The 18,520-nt window shown below is 34.4% G+C and overlaps 1 protein-coding gene across 8 annotated transcripts in view; it reads right to left on the reverse strand.

Moving 5' to 3' along the window:
- Positions 1-4,935: 4,935 nt before the first annotated feature.
- The window catches only part of LOC149775909 (carboxypeptidase M-like), a 98,818-nt gene continuing 85,233 nt past the window's right edge, over positions 4,936-18,520 (reverse strand). For all 8 annotated transcript variants that reach the window (XM_089943896.1, XM_089943894.1, XM_089943901.1 and 5 more), the window contains 2 exons: positions 17,848-17,993; positions 4,936-13,117 (listed from right to left, as the gene is read on the reverse strand). In XM_089943896.1, coding sequence (XP_089800022.1) covers positions 12,953-13,117; positions 17,848-17,993 — 311 coding nt within the window. In that variant the 3' untranslated portion in view covers positions 4,936-12,952. The remainder of the gene's footprint in view (positions 13,118-17,847; positions 17,994-18,520) is intronic.

Here is an 18,520-nt window from a genome sequence, read left to right on the forward strand (position 1 = left end):
CAGTAGACGCACGAAACGGTCCTTACAAATAGCATACAAGTGACAAGGAATAAACTGCTTACTTTAGCTGGTAATAAGAATGGCAAAAAATATACTTAATTTTACATCCTGAATGTCCTCAAATGTACTTTCTTAGTTCTGCTAATCCAAATTACACGAGCCATGTCATAGGTTCTCAGTCTTGATTACACATTTCGAAGTTGTACTGTAATTTCGAATGCAAGTGCAATTACATCCTCCTTACTGACTCAAAATGAAATAAGCATTATATTCCATAGCGTCTTTTCGATAATTGCAATGGAAAGACTTCATATTTTCCCACGTTATGATTTTAAACTTTAAATGACAGAAACAGAAACACATTTGCAGACGTCAGCACGCTTCTCCCTCGCTTCTTCAATCTAATGTATTTCATGTGGAATTGTCACATATAATCACGAAATTTCGTAGAATCAAAAAAGTACCAAAATCTATTCATTCCAAATCAAATGAAAAAGTTGTTGCAATGTGCATTCATTCACGACTCCAAACTTCAATTTTAACTAGAAACGCCATTTTCTTTCGAAAGTTATGTTGAGCGCGCGACTAAGTTCAAATTTATCTGGGCGGAGTTATGTGCGCAGTAATAATGTTTTGGTGTGTAATGATCAATCTGCGCTTGTGTATTTAGTTTGGAATACGGCATACATTCAGTTTCTTTGTTTCTTGCTGTGTATTTTGTTAATATAATTAAGCATTAGGTAGAATAAGAAAATGAGCATATAATAAAAAGGTTATTGCAGTTGTATGGGAAAATATGAACTCGTTTTGTCGGAAGGCTATACTTCACTCCCAAGGTCATGCATTATTCCATCCCAAAACTCGTTCATATTTTCCCATACAAATGCAGTATCCTATAATTCTTGTTGTACACAATGCCACTTAATATTCAAAGACTCGCCCAATAAAACGCAATCACACAGTGTTTTGCGAGAGATGAAAGGTTTCCGAGCAAAGACTGCTGAGAGTATTCATTGTTTCACAAAATATACAAAGTTTAATTCAGTAATTTAAAAAACATACACACGCATGTTTGCCAAGGCTATAAATCTATCTCGTATTGCACTGACTACTATTAATATGTGGCTTCATATTTCTCATTGCATTATAGAGGTGTCACAGGTAGAACTTTGTTAAATATTCCGAACTGGAGGTGAACACTTTTGTCTTAAACGTTGTAAATCTCTATTATTTCCTGTTGATCTTTAGTCATTCATATTAATTCTAATAGTCACTGTGTTCACTTTGGTTATTGTAGTTAAAGCTCATTCATTCGACTTTCAAGCTATTAAAGTTCTAAAGCTTTAAGTTTATACAAATTAATCATGGCCAGATTCGACAACAGATCATAAGGAAATAAGAAAAGCACACTCTCATTACATACAAAATGAATTGCTAAGCAGCAATTTATCTATTTACTTATTTCAATAAATAACGGACTCAAAATTTTATTTCTAATTTTGTCAGTAGATGAATTCCAAAGATGAAGATAAATGTAGCGCATTTAAAAAAAATGCTTACTCTTTAAGTATTTATGCCTTTTTCCATATTGGTGATACAAGTTAAACATCAATAGAAATGATGGTTCACGATATCTCTTGTTACATGTGAAAAAAAGCTGGTATTTCAAAGAAAGATGCAGTCTTTTATGGAAAAATAAGAGAGCCGGTAGTGTGATACAGATCTGGTAAAATAATCATGTGTGGTGCTGATATAGACATGTATTGTATGTACTGCATTAAATGATTATGGGGATCATAAAAATTGTATATTATTTGTTTTATATACTAATGGAAACCAACTTTACACAAAAATATCACAACCATGTTTCTCAGTCAATATTAAAAATCAAGAATTCTTTTATCAACAAATAGCGAAAACTATTTTCATTCATAAGTTACTCTTTTAAAACATTGCTCCTCAAATATTATATTGAAGCTCAATGGGATCATGTCATAGTTGACAAGTGTATCGGCTGTCTTCAAAGCAAAAATGTCACTCCGCAGATAGAGTCAGGAAAATAGCGACAAACAAGGTAACATTTTTCATACAAATCACATGGTTTATGATATGAACAGCCAATGAGAGATTAGCTTTGAATACCATGCAGATGAATTCAGCACATTAAAAAATTATCACACAAAGAGAAATATTTTCATTCAACATTGTTTATTTTGGAACATCAGAGCATGACGCTGACCATTAGGAACTGTCAAAATTCAAGTCATTTAAGAGTCCACTCTATGCATTTATTCACTAAGAAGCTGGAAGGTTGTAGGCTGGGAGAAATCAAGAGATGGAGGGTATGGGATATAGCTTGAAACAAATACACTTGTTGCAATGTTTAGAAATGAAAGCCATTATATATGTATTCTTCTAAATTTAAGTTAATGCTGGAGTCATGTTATAGACTATCCTATGAGAATTTAACATCAAATGCCTTTCTCAGTCCAAATTTGTTTTTCTCAAACGAACATCATTTTAATTATAATGTGTGTGGTGTTGAGATATTTTCATTCAACAGTTAATGTACATTTTAAAACATCAAAGTACAACATACCTATAGGAACTGTCCTGACTGACAATGTTGTTGACATGAGGCAGGAAGTGCAGTAACAGGCATAGCAACTTTAAAGTAAGAATCTGAACTTCTCTGTACAATGTGTGTACTGCTGAGTCATTTAGTGAGAACCACATGTTAATATGACCATCAATTTACAGTAGTAAAGATAAAAATGGATATCATGGCAACCATATTTGCTGTCCAAACTGAATCATTTTAATTTAGGATGAACTAGACATCATAAGAAATCTTCTAATTTGGAAGAGAAGCGATAACAAGGTTTTCAAGATGGCTGCCATATTGGTTGTCAGTTTATCACCATTTTCATTTAGAATTAATTACACATCATAAAAGTTTTTTTGTTGAAACTTCCATGTTGGTATGACCATCCATTTAATAGTAGTAGTGATATCAGGATTTTCAAGATGGCCACTGTGGTTACTATACTGGATACTCCAAAGAGAACCATTTTCATTTAGGATTAACTAGATATCATAAGAGGTCTTCTAGTAAATGCCCCATGTCGATATGACATTCCATTGATCTGAGTAGTGATAATCATGATTGTTGTCATAGGAACGACAACCCCATGTTGAAATAACCATTTATTCCAGAGCAGTAGACATAATATGATATTCAAGATAACTGCTGTGCTGTACTAATGTCTGAGCAATGTGGATTGATCAGACCTTGCAATGAGTGTGTGAGTAAAGTTTCATGGCAATCCTCGAAGTAGTTTAGAAGGTGTAGTGATAATAATTTTGTGCTAACAAACAAATGGACGTTGGATGATGGACTGCAGACCCTCCTACAACTCTCTTCCAGTTTATGATCAGTAGAGCTAAAAAAATTAGACAACTAATACATAGTTATTTGGTCATGAAACATTGCACAAGAAACTTCCATTTGAAGTAATATATTTCAGGTAGTTTGTTTGATAGGCTTGAAACAGTGTCTCTGTATGGTTGGATGCATGCATGCATGTATGTTAGTATAGGCATGAAATAGTGTCTATGGATGGATGCATGTATGTTAGTATAGCCATGAAATGGTGTCTATGGATGGATGCATATATGTTAGTATACCCATTATATGGTGTCTATGGATGGATGCATGTATTTTAGAATAGCCATGCAATGGTGTCTATGGATGGATGCATGTATGTTAGTATAGCCATGAAATGGTGTCTATGGATGGATGCATGTATGTTAGTATAGCCATGAAATGGTGTCTATGGATGGATGCATGTATGTTAGAATAGCCATGAAATGGTGTCTATGGATGGATGCATGTATGTTAGAATAGCCATGAAATGGTGTCTATGGATGGATGCATGTATGTTAGAATAGCCATGAAATGGTGTCTATGGATGGATGCATGTATGTTAGTATAGCCATGAAATGGTGTCTATGGATGGATGCATGTATGTTAGTATAGCCATGAAATGGTGTCTATGGATGGATGCATGTATGTTAGTATAGCCATGAAATGTGTCTATGGATGGATGCATGTATGTCAGTATAGCCATGAAATGGTGTCTATGGATGGATGCATGTATGTTAGAATAGCCATGAAATGGTGTCTATGGATGGATGCATGTATGTTAGTATAGCCACGAAATGGTGTCTATGGATGGATGCATGTACGTTAGTATAGCCATGAAATGGTGTCTATGGATGGATGCATGTATGTTAGTATAGCCATGAAATGGTGTCTATGGATGGATGCATGTATGTTAGAATAGCCATGAAATGGTGTCTATGGATGGATGCATGTATGTTAGAATAGCCATGAAATGGTGTCTATGGATGGATGCATGTATGTTAGTATAGCCATGAAATGGTGTCTATGGATGGATGCATGTATTTTAGAACAGCCATGAAATGGTGTCTATGGATGGATGCATGTATGTTAGTATAGCAATGAAATGGTGTCTATGGATGGATGCATGTATGTTAGAATAGCCATGAAATGGTGTCTATGGATGGATGCATGTATGTTAGTATAGCCATGAAATGGTGTCTATGGATGGATGCATGTATTTTAGAACAGCCATGAAATGGTGTCTATGGATGGATGCATGTATGTTAGAATAGCCATGAAATGGTGTCTATGGATGGATGCATGTATGTTAGTAAAGCCATGAAATGGTGTCTATGGATGGATGCATGTATGTCAGTTAAATAACTTCATGTTTGTGTTGTGGATATAGCTACGTGTCTTTATCTATATGCCTATGTCTATGCATGTATCAATGCAGAAAGGACTTAATAAGAAAGTGTTTGTATCAGTACTTCAAGTCTTGTAAAAGGGTAATGAAACAAACAAAATAAATTAGTTAACTATTTATATAAATTAGACATGAGAGTTCAACTCTCTAAAACAAATCTACATAATGCAAATACACAATTTCTGTTCTTTCTCCATGTAAAAAGGAAATTTAACAATATTTCATGGTTAAAATAATCATGAAAATAATGTAGACTACAAAGACAATAATGACTTCTAATATCAGGTTTCTCATGATTAACTATTCAATAAACATGAATAAGTGTACACTTATATTTATCAACCAAACACGTGAACAAGCACAAGGAAACTGAATAAATGAAAAACATGCATTATGTATGCATGCTGCAACTGATCTTGCAACTGTGTGAGACTACAAAAGTGATAACAAAGTAAAGGTAGAATAAATTATATCGTAAAACATACAAATTATGATATTTTGGAACCTGTTTTGCATTAATATGTATCTAAAATACTGCAAATAATGCTGACATTCATCCATAAATCAACAATGTGCATGTCTATTATCGTTTGCAACAGAAGCATTTTAGAGTAAATAAGTCCCCAAAACAAAAGTTCAGTAATATATCTTAACAAGTGATTGAATAAGAATCTGTCACCAAGAGACCAAAGTGGGTGTGAGATTGCTCCCTTGACTGACATCTATTCAAAAGTCAAATGCAAGCTCTGTTGGTGAAAAATCCTGCCTATTAGTGTGTTTGCTCTCCAAATACATACATCCTCAAATTTTATGGATTCATTATGAAGAATGTTTACTGTGCTGGGTACCTTTTATCAAATTTGAAGAAACTGCCCAGTGGTTTTAGAGAAGAAATAAGGTGGAGGTTTTTCTATTTTTAGAAATATCAGCTATATTTAACTGATGATCTGCAGTATTAATGTGGATGTTAAAGCCTTCATAAAAAGCTGCTTTCTGTTACATGTCATAAAATTACACTGAGCAGTTTTTGAGACTCTGTGGTTTCTGAAGATTTATTTTAAGGCACAGTGGTCATATTGGACTGGACCAGCATCATCTGTACCGATCTGAATGTTTTTTTAATGCCAGTCTTTCTTTCAAATTTGTACCGATTCTCTTGACCAGTTTTACATGGTTTTCCTATTTCAAGTAATGTGACTGAACTGAAAAGTAGACTGGCAATTATTTGATGGCACATTGATATTGGTACTTTCTGTAAAATTTTGCTGTATTTAATGGCATACTGATATTGGTACAAATCTGAAACACCATTTTACTAGGATGCTTTCCATAACCTCTGCACAAATTCTGCTGATCAATTATGAAATATCATTTAAATGTTTCCCCACTGCCATATCTGATGGTGGATTGGCAGCATTTGTCCAAAATAAAAAGACCTTTATGAAAAGATGTTTTTAATAAAAAATTTGATCAAATTCTGTTGAGTAACTTTCAAGAAGACATATAAAGATTATTTCAGGACAGTCATTTGATGGTGCATTGGCAGCATTTTGTGAAAAAATTAAAAAGCAAGTTTTTTTATAGAAAAAACTGAGACAACAATTATGCACAATGAATGCAGGATTATATTACATGTTTATTTGCCCATACAGTCTAGTGAGCTAAATAAACAAAATAGTAAAAATGGTAAAAAATCAATTAAAATTACAAATAAATATGTCTTGCACATTTGCTTAGAAACGTACCAAATAAATTTAACTAGAATAGCTTCTGCATAAGTCTACTTTGAATCTATCCCGTAACAGATGGACAAACATAAAGCTGGAAAATCACATTCCAAAATTCTGAATAAATACATACCAAGAATCCAAAATGATCTACACCGAATAACATGGCTTACAGTGAGATTCTACAAAAGACATACTTTATATAATTCACATTTTAAACTAAAACAATACCAACAAGTCTAGCACCCAAGTTATTGGACCCAAACTAAAATCTGTAAAATATCAAATGTCAACCAAAATCTTGGTCTAAAAATACCGACATTCTTCTGCAGAGAAAAATATTACATACTGTAAAAAAGACATCTTCCTCAACAAAAGCATGAATGCATATTACATATAAAGACTGTCCGAAATCTCAATATGATATATATCTGCTTACAAATCCATCTGCGAAAAGAAATGAACTCAGTTAGCTGTCAAATAATGCAACAACTGATCAGGTCTGGGCTGTTTGTTTTAATGATTACTCCTAACAAACTGCACAGATCCAGATCTACTGGCATTATGTGATGGGTCTGAGCAGTCTGCTGAAGTTGAGCTCAATTTATAAGCGGATATATACAGTACTTAAATTGTGACCTGAGTAAATATCAGTGTCCCTGAATTACTACAGATTCTTGACATTGTTTACATGAAAATAAGAGTAAAGAAAAAATAATAATAAGCTCTTGGAAGCCATCCAGTATTTTAGTAACAAAAAACCAAATACATGTATAGAAGGAAACAAGTCCAAAAGCATACAGGTATCTGCTCATGCTTTTTCTGATGCTAGTTAAGTTCAATAGTTCGACTATTAGTCTCTTTCCATTGAGCAGATTCTGGCCTTTCTATTGCAGCTATGTTTCCATTATTAATTAAATAAACCAAACTTACAAATTAATCTGTTGAATCTCTTTAAACTACATATTCATCATACCTATAAAAGTAATTGTACTGAGGTCATTTCACTGTCAAAAATGACATATCAAAGCAACATGCTTGACCTAATTTTCATTATCAAAGTACTGAGGATAATGACAGGTTAACTCATTCGGCCCCGATCCCGTCTGTAGGCGTGATCCGGTTTCTGCATTCATTGGCCGATCCCGCCTGTAGTCGTGAATTGTTTACTGCATTCAATGGCCGATCCCGTCTCCAGGCGTGATGAATGTGTGTTAGATACAACGTCTCTGATTGGTTAGAAATGGTTTATTCCAAGAACTAAACAACTATTAAACCAATCAGAAATGATTTTACCTTCATTTGTGGAAATCTGAATTGTTCAGAAGCAAAAGGCTAAAGTTTGAGAGCGGTTTAACTACACGTGTTCTGTTCATGAAAAATCGTAAATGATGGCAGACAGAAGAGTGATTTTTGATGAGAGCAAAAATGTGGAGTTTCTGGGGTTTGATCTTGAAATTATTGAGCAAGCTGAGCAAGCAGTTAAATATTTTGTGAGATTTAGATTTGGACATAGAAGTTTCTGAGACTGAATCGTCAGAAGATGATGCTGACAATGATGATGACTGAGTTCTTGTGGATAAACGTGGCACAGTTTGTAAATACTGTATAAATAAGTTGTGAAAGACTTCGACAAATAGGGAAAAAATTAATATGTCGACAAATTCATTTGAAATAAATGGTGAAAATTTCGTGGATTTTGTTTGGATATAAGAAGAGAAATTAAGGTAAGAGTGAATGCATGTGCACAATGTTTTCAAACAGGTAAAAACTATGGGGCACAAGCAGCTAGACACAGCTTTGTGCTTCTGAGGCATATCAGCAGAGATACTGAAACAGTGCTGGGGCCGAATGAGTTAAGGAAATGAAGTGATACAAATTTTACTTGACATCAAATGGAAGAACTCCACTCCAGATGCATTGCTATTTGTTGACCCTTGATCATTGTAAACATCCTGATGAAAATAATCTACATAATATTCCCTGAATTTCTTTTCTTTATATGTCACACAGAAATAATTTGGTGTATTCTGAGAGCTTATACAGGTTCTAGCTCATCAAGAGATTTTACATCAATTTCACATGCAGTGTGGGACTCTGTGACCTGTGCTTTGAAGTCAAGACTGGGGTCAGACAGGGTGCATAAAGTCTACACTACTCTTCAGCCTAGTAAATGAATAGGTCATGCAAAGAACTGTGTCGAGGGGCATCAGATGATCACTGTTTTCCACATCAGAAGACCTGGACTTTGCAGATGATCTCACAATGCTTTCCTACACCCACCAGCAAATGCAAGATATGACAGGACTGACAGTAAGTCAGATGACAGAGTATGTATCTCAACAGAGACTCACCAACATCAATCAGGATTAATGATGTAGACTTACTAAGCACTAACAGTTTTACCAACCTGGCCAGCAGCACCTGACAAGATGGAGGCAACAAGACTGACATCTTAAGCCGACTAAGCAAGACCAAAAAATGTATTATGAAGTACCGTATTTCAAGTTATTTTTCATACACAAAAAAATAATTATTAATTTCAGTGTACAAAAAGTTATATGTAAAATAAATAATTATCATTTGGTGGTACTGTGTACAAAAAATAAAGGGACTGCACCTGAGAAAGTTCTACGGAACACATGCTACTCAACAACCTACTGGTACAAACATACAAAGTAATGTATGTTTTCTGTTTCATTCTGCTCTCAACTCAAGAATCTAATTACAATAAAAATAAAAGTACTCGAAGATTTTTGTTGTTATTAGTGAACAAGAGAGAGGGAGAGAGAGGATTATGTCTCAGTGTGCAAACTCATCTGCATTTAGAGCATATGTAGCTGTTATGTTGTGTAATGTCGGCAAAATGATTAAGATGGTTTGAACATGTTTTAGTTATGGGTATTATTTATTGGTAAATTGTACACAACGATATGAGACCACATTGTCAGGAAATTAGGTGCAACTTATATTTTTACATTAACAATAATCTCATCAAATTGTAATTTAAAAATTTAGAACCTGAAATCATGTTTTAGTTAATGCATGCAAGCATGCATGTATGTGTGCATGTGTGTGTGTGTGTGAGAGAGAAATGAAACAAAATTTTGTCAGTGTATAAGACCGTATTTATTCAGGGTGGTTTTTATTTTTAGCATTTGCAAAGAGAAAAAAAGACTGTTACTAGATGATTGTGATAATCCTCATGTATTACGACCCTACTACATATGGAGTTTTGAAATATGGTCTTCTGCAAGTAATAATCTGTACATTATCAATAAACACTGCTAAATCAACAATTCATTCTTGTTTTAATTACGACATACATTGTCACAACAACCACATGGCTATGCAGTGTTATATACACAGTAATTAAACATGCTTGGCGCTTTGGGTTATTCCAGCTGAAACCAGACTGAGTGCAAGAATCGACAGAAGATGTCAAATCAGCAAAGCTGCCAGTAGTGAAGTAAGGTTCTCTTTAGGGAAATAAAAATGTCAATGTGCTACTGAAGCCATTGTCCATACAGCAGATGCTATAAGGTCAAGCAATCATATGCATTACTTGTTACAGTGATGGACTTAATAAGGAGAACTAATTAACGATAATATTTAAAGGCATGGTCTGTGAAGTCCTTTGTCCATTTGTTAATAAAGACCAGTAGATATTGTAACGACAATAAGAGAGCTTATGCACATGGTGTCCTCAAGATTTTTTGCAGGGGGGCAGTCAATCACAGCCAGGAGAATATAATAAGCAATCTGAAACTAAAGCTAGTATTTACTAAGCGTTTTGAACAGAATCTTGTGACATATTTTCAGCTTCATTTGTATGATTAAACTTGTCTGAATATTTCTGATCTTGTTTGCAAACATAAATCTTCTTAGTAGAAATTTTATGCCCGATAATTTAATGGATTTTTTCGAAAAATACAAAATGATATTTTCGAAAAAATTATGATACATTTAAATAATTATTAATTTGATAACGATTGTGTAAAAAAAATTAATGGGTATGAAAAAATACTTGAAATAGGGTATGAACTATGTATGGAGATCAACACAACATGATATCCGCACCACGCTTAAGTTGTACCAAAGCTGTGTCTTATCAGTGCTACTGTATGGCTTGGAGTGCTGGCATATGACAGAGTGCAATCTTTCCAAGCTCTCATCCTTCCACACCACTAGCTATCTTGGCCAAGGACAATTTTCAACCATGATCTGCTTGTCCGATTCCACCATGAAAACACGGCCACTATCATCATGAGAAGATGCTGGAGATGGATCAGTAATGTGATGAGAAAGGAGGAGGAAGCAGTTTTAAGGACAGAACACCTGAGGGATGACAGAAGAGGGGAAGGCCTAAGACAATATGGCATTGTACTGTTGAGACTGAACAGATGACCCGTCATCACAGGTGGGACACACTAGAAAAAATGGCCAAAGATAGAAGAGGAAGAATTTTTTCATTGCTGCCCTACAAGCCAAGGAGGCTTAATGGGCAGAAAGTAAGTATATATCACAAGAGAATTTATGTTAACATTTAAAAAGTTATTTGAAAAAGTTCTGATTCACTGTGATTTTCTTTAGGAGCACTAACTAATAACATCAGTGGAACAAATATGAAACAGAAGTAACTACTATTAAGTTTAATCACTGCCTAATTTTGAATCACTCATTTGTAAAAAAGAAACTGATGGGAAAAGGCCAAACAATTTATACTTTGCTACAAAGTTTTCTAGTCCCTTTAAGTTTGCAACCATTTTTTACAATTTAAATTAGATATGGTAAAAGAGATTGGTTGGATGCTAAGTCATAGGTATGGAAGTTGTCCCTCCAAGCCACAACTTTAGTAAATGTTAATATTTTGAAAGTGGCCTTATATTGAGATAAAATCACACCGCTGATAGGTCTGTTAGAAACTGTTAGAATATGATGAATGCAAACTTAAGTCCAACCTGAAAGAACTTCAAACTAACTAGATGATGGTGATCATACTTTCCCTGAATGTTTTAATGTTTCATAATCACAGAAATAACAAACTGCATTTCTGGCAAAAGTTAAAAAATAGATTATCATAAATGAGACAAGTCTGCACACATATCTGACATCAGTATATATGAATAACCTCAAACGTTTATGACCTTGATTTGAAATTTTTAAAATTTGCCCATTCTTTCATTTGTAAAAAAAATTCAATTTTACAAAAAATATAATGTATCTCAAGATTTTATAATTTTTTACATGATACAATATAATAAGTTTCACAACTACAATCTTGATTAAAATTCAAATAATTTCATTTTATGCACTTTTTGTAAAAATGTATATGAACCAATGCATATGAAAACCTTCCACTTTGAATCTGGTATCAAAAGGCAAATGTCAAATTTCTTATAATCACCTTGCACATATTTTACATCATACAAGAAAAATACATTCCAAAACTCTCTAATCCTGATTACAGCATAAAATATATTTATTTTTTACACACTATGTAAAACTGTACAAGTGTATGTGAAAACCTACCACTTTGAATCTGGCAAGAAAATGGCAAGTGCCTCTATTACTGTGTGACTTAACCTTCTTTGCCATTATAGTGCTGGCAATGTAAGAAATTCCCATTACAGCAACTTTAAACTTCTTGTCTGAGAATGTTACTTTTTCCAAAGGTAACAAAGGAGCTACATATACAGAATTATCTGTTTGTTATATGAATGGTGATATAACATGGAATCTCACGACTGGTTAAGTTTGACATGAAAACTCACTTCAACTCTCTGAATGGTTCACAATGAACTGCAAGACAATTCTTAGACTTTTCCAGTACAGGTTATTTAATTTCATGACTAAAATCCAAAAACTGAAAGATTTCTATACAACACTATGTCTCTCTAAGCTACGCTGCCAGAGGTTATCCAAAATACACAGCAAAGTCAAAGTCAAAAGAAGAAGAAAAGAAGGTAATTGTGACCTTCTTTTGCATGTGATGAGCAGTAACCATTATGATAAATGTATTCATTAAGTTTCATGACTTTCCATGCAATAGTGTCAGAAAAACTTAGCTAAATGCAACAAGAGATCCAAGTGAGTCTGATGTCTAACATTTGGCATCGCATCACACAGCAACATATTAAAGTCTGCACTGTTTTTTTCTACTTGCAATCTTGAGCAGACAGCTTGGGACTCCCGGATCAATGTTGACATTGCAACTCTGTCTGCATCATAAATGTATAAATACAGTACCAACTGCTAAAACTAATATTAATGCTAAATACTCTGTTCTAACAAATACTTCATTAAATATGCTGAAAGTTTTATTTTGACAACTGCTGAAGATATTTGATTCACATGCACCAGTTCATGCAAGGCATTTAAATCTCTCCATAATTACAGGAAAATCATTATCATGCTCAAAAGTATCAAGGGGAGAAAAACAGCATGTTTGGAGCCTTCACTAACAACACTTTTCATTAGCTTTATATCTTGCCTGGTGACCACTCCATCATGAACTACAATTGATACAGTTGTTGTCATATAACCATCTGCCTCAGCCTGTACAAACAAACAAACAAACCAATAATTAAATATATAAAAATTTAACATGCAGGATGAAAGAATTTACAACATAAACATCACAAGAAATAGCAAATTGTTCAGTAAATCAGGTTTATCTTAGAATACTTACCCAATCATAAAGCTCCACTACCTCCTGAATCCAGCAATAGTGTTAAGACAAAGGGAAGAATTTATTAAGAATCTTTCCTCTAACCTTTCCTCAACACCATTAGGTGGCAACCATTGTTTACCAGTTTTAGCTTTTAGCTTCAGCAATGCCTTGATGAGGATGCATCTTTCTGGAGAGATGAGATATGGTTTAACAGTGATGTGATTTGGTAATAGGTGGAGGTAATGCTAAGCATCCCATCACTAACTACTATGGTCACCTGTAAGAGAATATGAATTCTGCCTTGTACGAGGGTTAAATGCACTCATAATATCAGTCTAGTACAACCAACAGTCACATATCGTGTAACGAAAGTACCAAGGTAAAAGAAAAGGAAGAAAGTTACATTTTTACTAAGTAAAATCACCAGGCAAATCCAGTGAAAGTGCTTTCTATGCCCATGTTAAAGCTGTGCTGATTTTAAATAATGGTCTGGTGATTTTATACGTTTAGCTGCAAAGCTTGATCATGCAGACAGAAGTTTGAGAAGGTTCACTCTACATGCCATGCAAGTGTATTCTTTATGTCTCAGATAGCCACTTTTAAACTGAACATAATGCTGGCAGAGACAGCTCTGATTTTATTAGCCAAGATTTTCATAGGGCATACTTGAGCTAGGAATATGATCAGTCTATTTCCCAATTTGGTTATGAAGCTTGGGCCTCGGTGGTTATATTCTCTTTCAACAGCTATAATGGACGAGGCACTGCCATGTGCCAACATAACTTTTCTGTTTAGCTGAAGCAGGATTTGAGCATGGGCTGTGTCATGTATCACCTACTCCCTGGACTGATCGAAAGAGGAAAATAAACAGTCTTTGATTTCCCAGCTGATGACAGTCTGTTCTTTGCTCTAAAGTCTAGTTGCATCATAAAAGCCATGGAAACATTTGATCTGATCTGTAGATAACATGCGTCAAGTGAAAGGGCTTGGAACTTATACACTCTGCATGCTGAAACTAAATCTATCATGAAAAATGTTATGTGTTATACTGTGATGTCTGAATGTAACGTGATCATGGAGCAGTAACCTTTGATCATACTGGTTATTTTTACTAGTCAAAGAGCTGAAGAAAAATGTTAGTGAATTTAGGGACTGAGGCACTCAAAATGATAATACTGCTGTTGAAAACCTGTCACTTCCACCTGCACACCTTTCAAATGGAGGGCCTTCTTGTTCATGAGATAGTCTCCATGAAAGCGATTAATTCTTTCTTCACAAGGCTCTCCTGACAACAGGCAGGCATGAAGCATTGCCTGAATGGGCATAGATGAAACCCCTACAGGCATGCCAATCCCACAAACATATAAGCGTAATTATTATTATTTTGAACAGCAAAAAAAGTGTAATGCGAACATAAAAAGTGTAAACTATATATGATTTAAGTACAGGAAACTATGAAAAATGTACATTTATTTTTTTGTAGCTAACATGGCAAATAAAAATTCTTGTCATAAATGAGCAATTTCACTGTGGATTAGTAACACTGTACCAACATAAAACAATCTGACAAATTATTTATGACACTCAATTCAACTAGTCTACATGTCAAACTTTTGCTGAATGGTCGTAAAGTCAGTAAATTCTGCAATGAGCATAATGATGTGCTCCTTCTGAGTGCTGTATTGCTCTATCACTCCCATGTTCTTCGTCTTAATATTTGCAAAGCACTACTGATTCATCTTATTTCCAACATCTTCTGAAGTTTCAAAAGATCCCTTATCTCTAACATTTTTAAGTCATATAACATCCATGAGTCACATTAATGAAGTTATAATGTATATATGAATCAAGTTTTCGAATTTGTGAAAACTGTATGTTTTCTTAAATATGTTTCATTCGCACAGCTGCTATAAACAGAAAATAAGAAAAGTACATTTAGGTCTATGATGGACAAACATACTCTTACACTAATGGTATGCAGCATTATATATCTTTAAGAATATTCTCAAATTTATATATGTGCTACTAAAGAGATTAAAATAATCAATAATAAACACAACTTTTTATTGCTTTATTATCTGCATTTATTTTATCGAAAATGTGTAATCCATATACAGGCAAGTTTAAGACATAATTTGGTGAAGAAGAAAACATCGTAATGATTATGCCAAAAACTTAATGGTTGGGATCTATCCATCTATGACCATGCCTGTCTGAGCAGATCATTCATCCAGGGCATGTGAAACCTACAAAGAGCTATCAGAATTACTTAGCATATGCAGCCCCTCATGTTTTTAATTAATTTTGCTAAAGTGGAGGATTGTAAAAACTTCTGTGCCCAGGTGGACAAATGCCATGATGAAGTAAGGTCTTAATTTTCACAATCAATCAGAAACACTAACAAAAGGGAAAGATCATTTCTGCTCTTCACTCAGCTAAACTTATCGTGAGTTTTAAGAGGATGTGGTCATGATGCTGCTAATGATGTCAACATGAAAAGGGAGAATACACAACTGATGACCTCATTAAATGCTCCAGGGCTGATATTGATGCTGAACAGGAGATTGCAAAATTGGTAAATATTTTTTTCGGAAATCAAACTGAATAACTTGCTTGAGGATGTGTGTACTGACATGTGAAAATACATACTGTTAAGTCTAAACTGATGACAAATTCATCCCCTTTTTACAGAAATGCTGACGGATCATGCGGTCTCCATATTTAACCATAGCATAGATAAGTACTTGTTGAGCTGGCTTAGGTCTATAACATATCTGAGATTCCTATTGGCCATGGGTATTAGAAGCAGGTTGGAGTAAAACCTTGAAGAGTTCAGCTAATGAACTATTTCCACTGCCTGCTTGTCAAGCTGCAACCAGATCTCATTCTGTAAATTTTCTACTTTTCCAGACCAGACGACATGCTTGTCATGGAAAGGCACGTCAAAAGGGGAGGATTTTGGATTAATGAAAATCAAAGCCCCTTCAAAACAACTTGGATCATCCATTTGTTCTTGGGAAATAGTGATTCATACCTTTCAAAAATGAAGGAACCTGGCACCAACTATATGACTCCTTGGGTAGTTGGGGTGGAAATCAAACATTGGCTGTGAAAAGGCTTCCAGTAGGAGGAACCTTGTTTCTTTTCCCCTTATTAAACTGGCTCCAGACTTGAGCATTTACAACTCATGGGCTGTTCCAGCCACCAAAGTCAGAATGCTCAGCATTCAACATTCCTAATTCCCTGCATGGGCAGGAATAAGGACTATGGCACAGTGGGCTGCCAAATTTGCTAAATATGGTCCTAGTTCTATTTAAGTCAACGATGACATTTTAGAGCTTGCTGCAGTAAGTGTATCATACCCAATTCTAATATCAATTGAGTGGAACACTTGACATAGCTGACTGGATCAGAAGTGATCATTACTGTAGGAGCTCTTTCAGTTATCTTTGTGAGAGGTGGAGGCAACATCTCAACGTCCCCAATAACTGGCCAATTATTCCATATCTGGATGAATGCTTAATACTTCATGTTCACAAGATTTATAGCATGCCCTATTTATCTATTGGCCCTTCAACTGTTTTTTTTTTCTTCAGGATGCTGCACCAAATGCATTCTGCACGTAATGAAGTTATGCCCTATGGGTGTGAGGAACATGTTGTCCAGGCATGGCATATTTCATGATTGTCCTTAAGGACTTTAAGTACAAAATAAAATAAAATTAAACAGAGCAATACAATCCACCAGTAAAAACTTGAATTTTACCAACTGACATCAAATATGTAATAACTAATGGAAAAATTGTTTTCGTAATTATGAATAAATTCACTGGAAAAAATGAATATTTTGTATACACCAGTTATAGAAAAGTTTTGATTAATTATACCACTGATAATAAATGATGGCTGTCAAATGTACATTGCAATGGATTCCTTAAACGTTTTGTTCATAGGTGCAAGCAAAATTTAAACTGGTTAAATTCAAGATATAGGTGGAGAGCTAGTGAGAACAAGGGAGGTAATATGCAAGAATTACTTTTCTTTGCAGTCTATATAAACAGAAAGATGTTTTTCATCTTTATGGGCAAGCATGATTTGGAGGTAGCAGGGATCATTTTCCTAATACTAATGTGATTAGGTGATGTATTTGATGGAGAAAGAATTTTTTTTAAAGTAAATAATGTTTCTCCAAGAATACTTACCATTCACATTACATTAGGAATATTAGCCAGTTACCTCACAAATCCAGTCCTACCAAAAGATGAAACCATCTTTTTCTATCTCATATAGACAAAGGGCAATAACTCTTGCCCATTACTAAGCCAGGTGTCGCTAGTCTTAGCTGAGCGATATACTAACAATGATGCTCACATGGTGGGGAGGGTTTTTAAGTAATGAGATTAATTCAGGATCCTCTCAGAAATTGAATTTACTTAAAAATTTGCATTCTCCTTCAAATACATTCCCTGATCACGTTACATCTGGAATATTAACTAGCTCACAAATCAAAAGAAGCTAAAAATGTAACTGATACTGTAAATTAATATGTTTTAGTCATTAATTTGATGGGCTTGCATCCTAAAATAATCATAAAGTTGTGAACAAGTCACAGTTACCTTTAAGGTATAATTTCCAGGAAGCAGCAGCCTCCAATATTCCCCATATTTTGATGTCTTGAAATACACAGGCTCCCTGCCCACAACATAAACCCTGACGCTTGGTAGTAGATTGTTGTTATTGTCCATAACCAAACCTTTTGCACCTGCAAATTAAATTTAATTTACAACTGCAATCATTTTGTATCTTTATGCCTGAAATTAGTCTGATGTTTAGAGTTTCTAAAGTGTTATCAGGTCTGAATTTGTCATAAAAATGTTTTAAAAGTACCTTAAAATTAGGATGCATGCATATGTGTACAAAACCAAAACAGAAATACATCTATGTTGACCAAGGTTTGCCAATGTTTTTCTGATGAAATTGATCTGGTCCAATGAAGGTTTCCTACAAGGCAATATACTACAAGGCAATATATTACAAGGCAATATACTACAAAGCAATAAATTACAAGGCAATATATTACAAGGCAATATACTATACAAGGCAATATACTACAAGGCAATATATTACAAGGCAATATACTACAAGGCAATATATTACAAGGCAATATACTACAAGGCAATATATTACAAGGCAATATACTACAAGGCAATATTTAACAAGGCAATATACTACAAGGCAATATTTAACAAGGCAATATACTACAAGGCAATATATTACAAGGCAATATAC

Source organism: Sinohyriopsis cumingii, chromosome 19 (assembly GCF_028554795.1).
Source record: "Sinohyriopsis cumingii isolate HCF-2022 chromosome 19, ASM2855479v2, whole genome shotgun sequence".
In the NCBI taxonomy this organism is placed as follows: Eukaryota; Metazoa; Mollusca; class Bivalvia; order Unionida; family Unionidae; genus Sinohyriopsis; species Sinohyriopsis cumingii.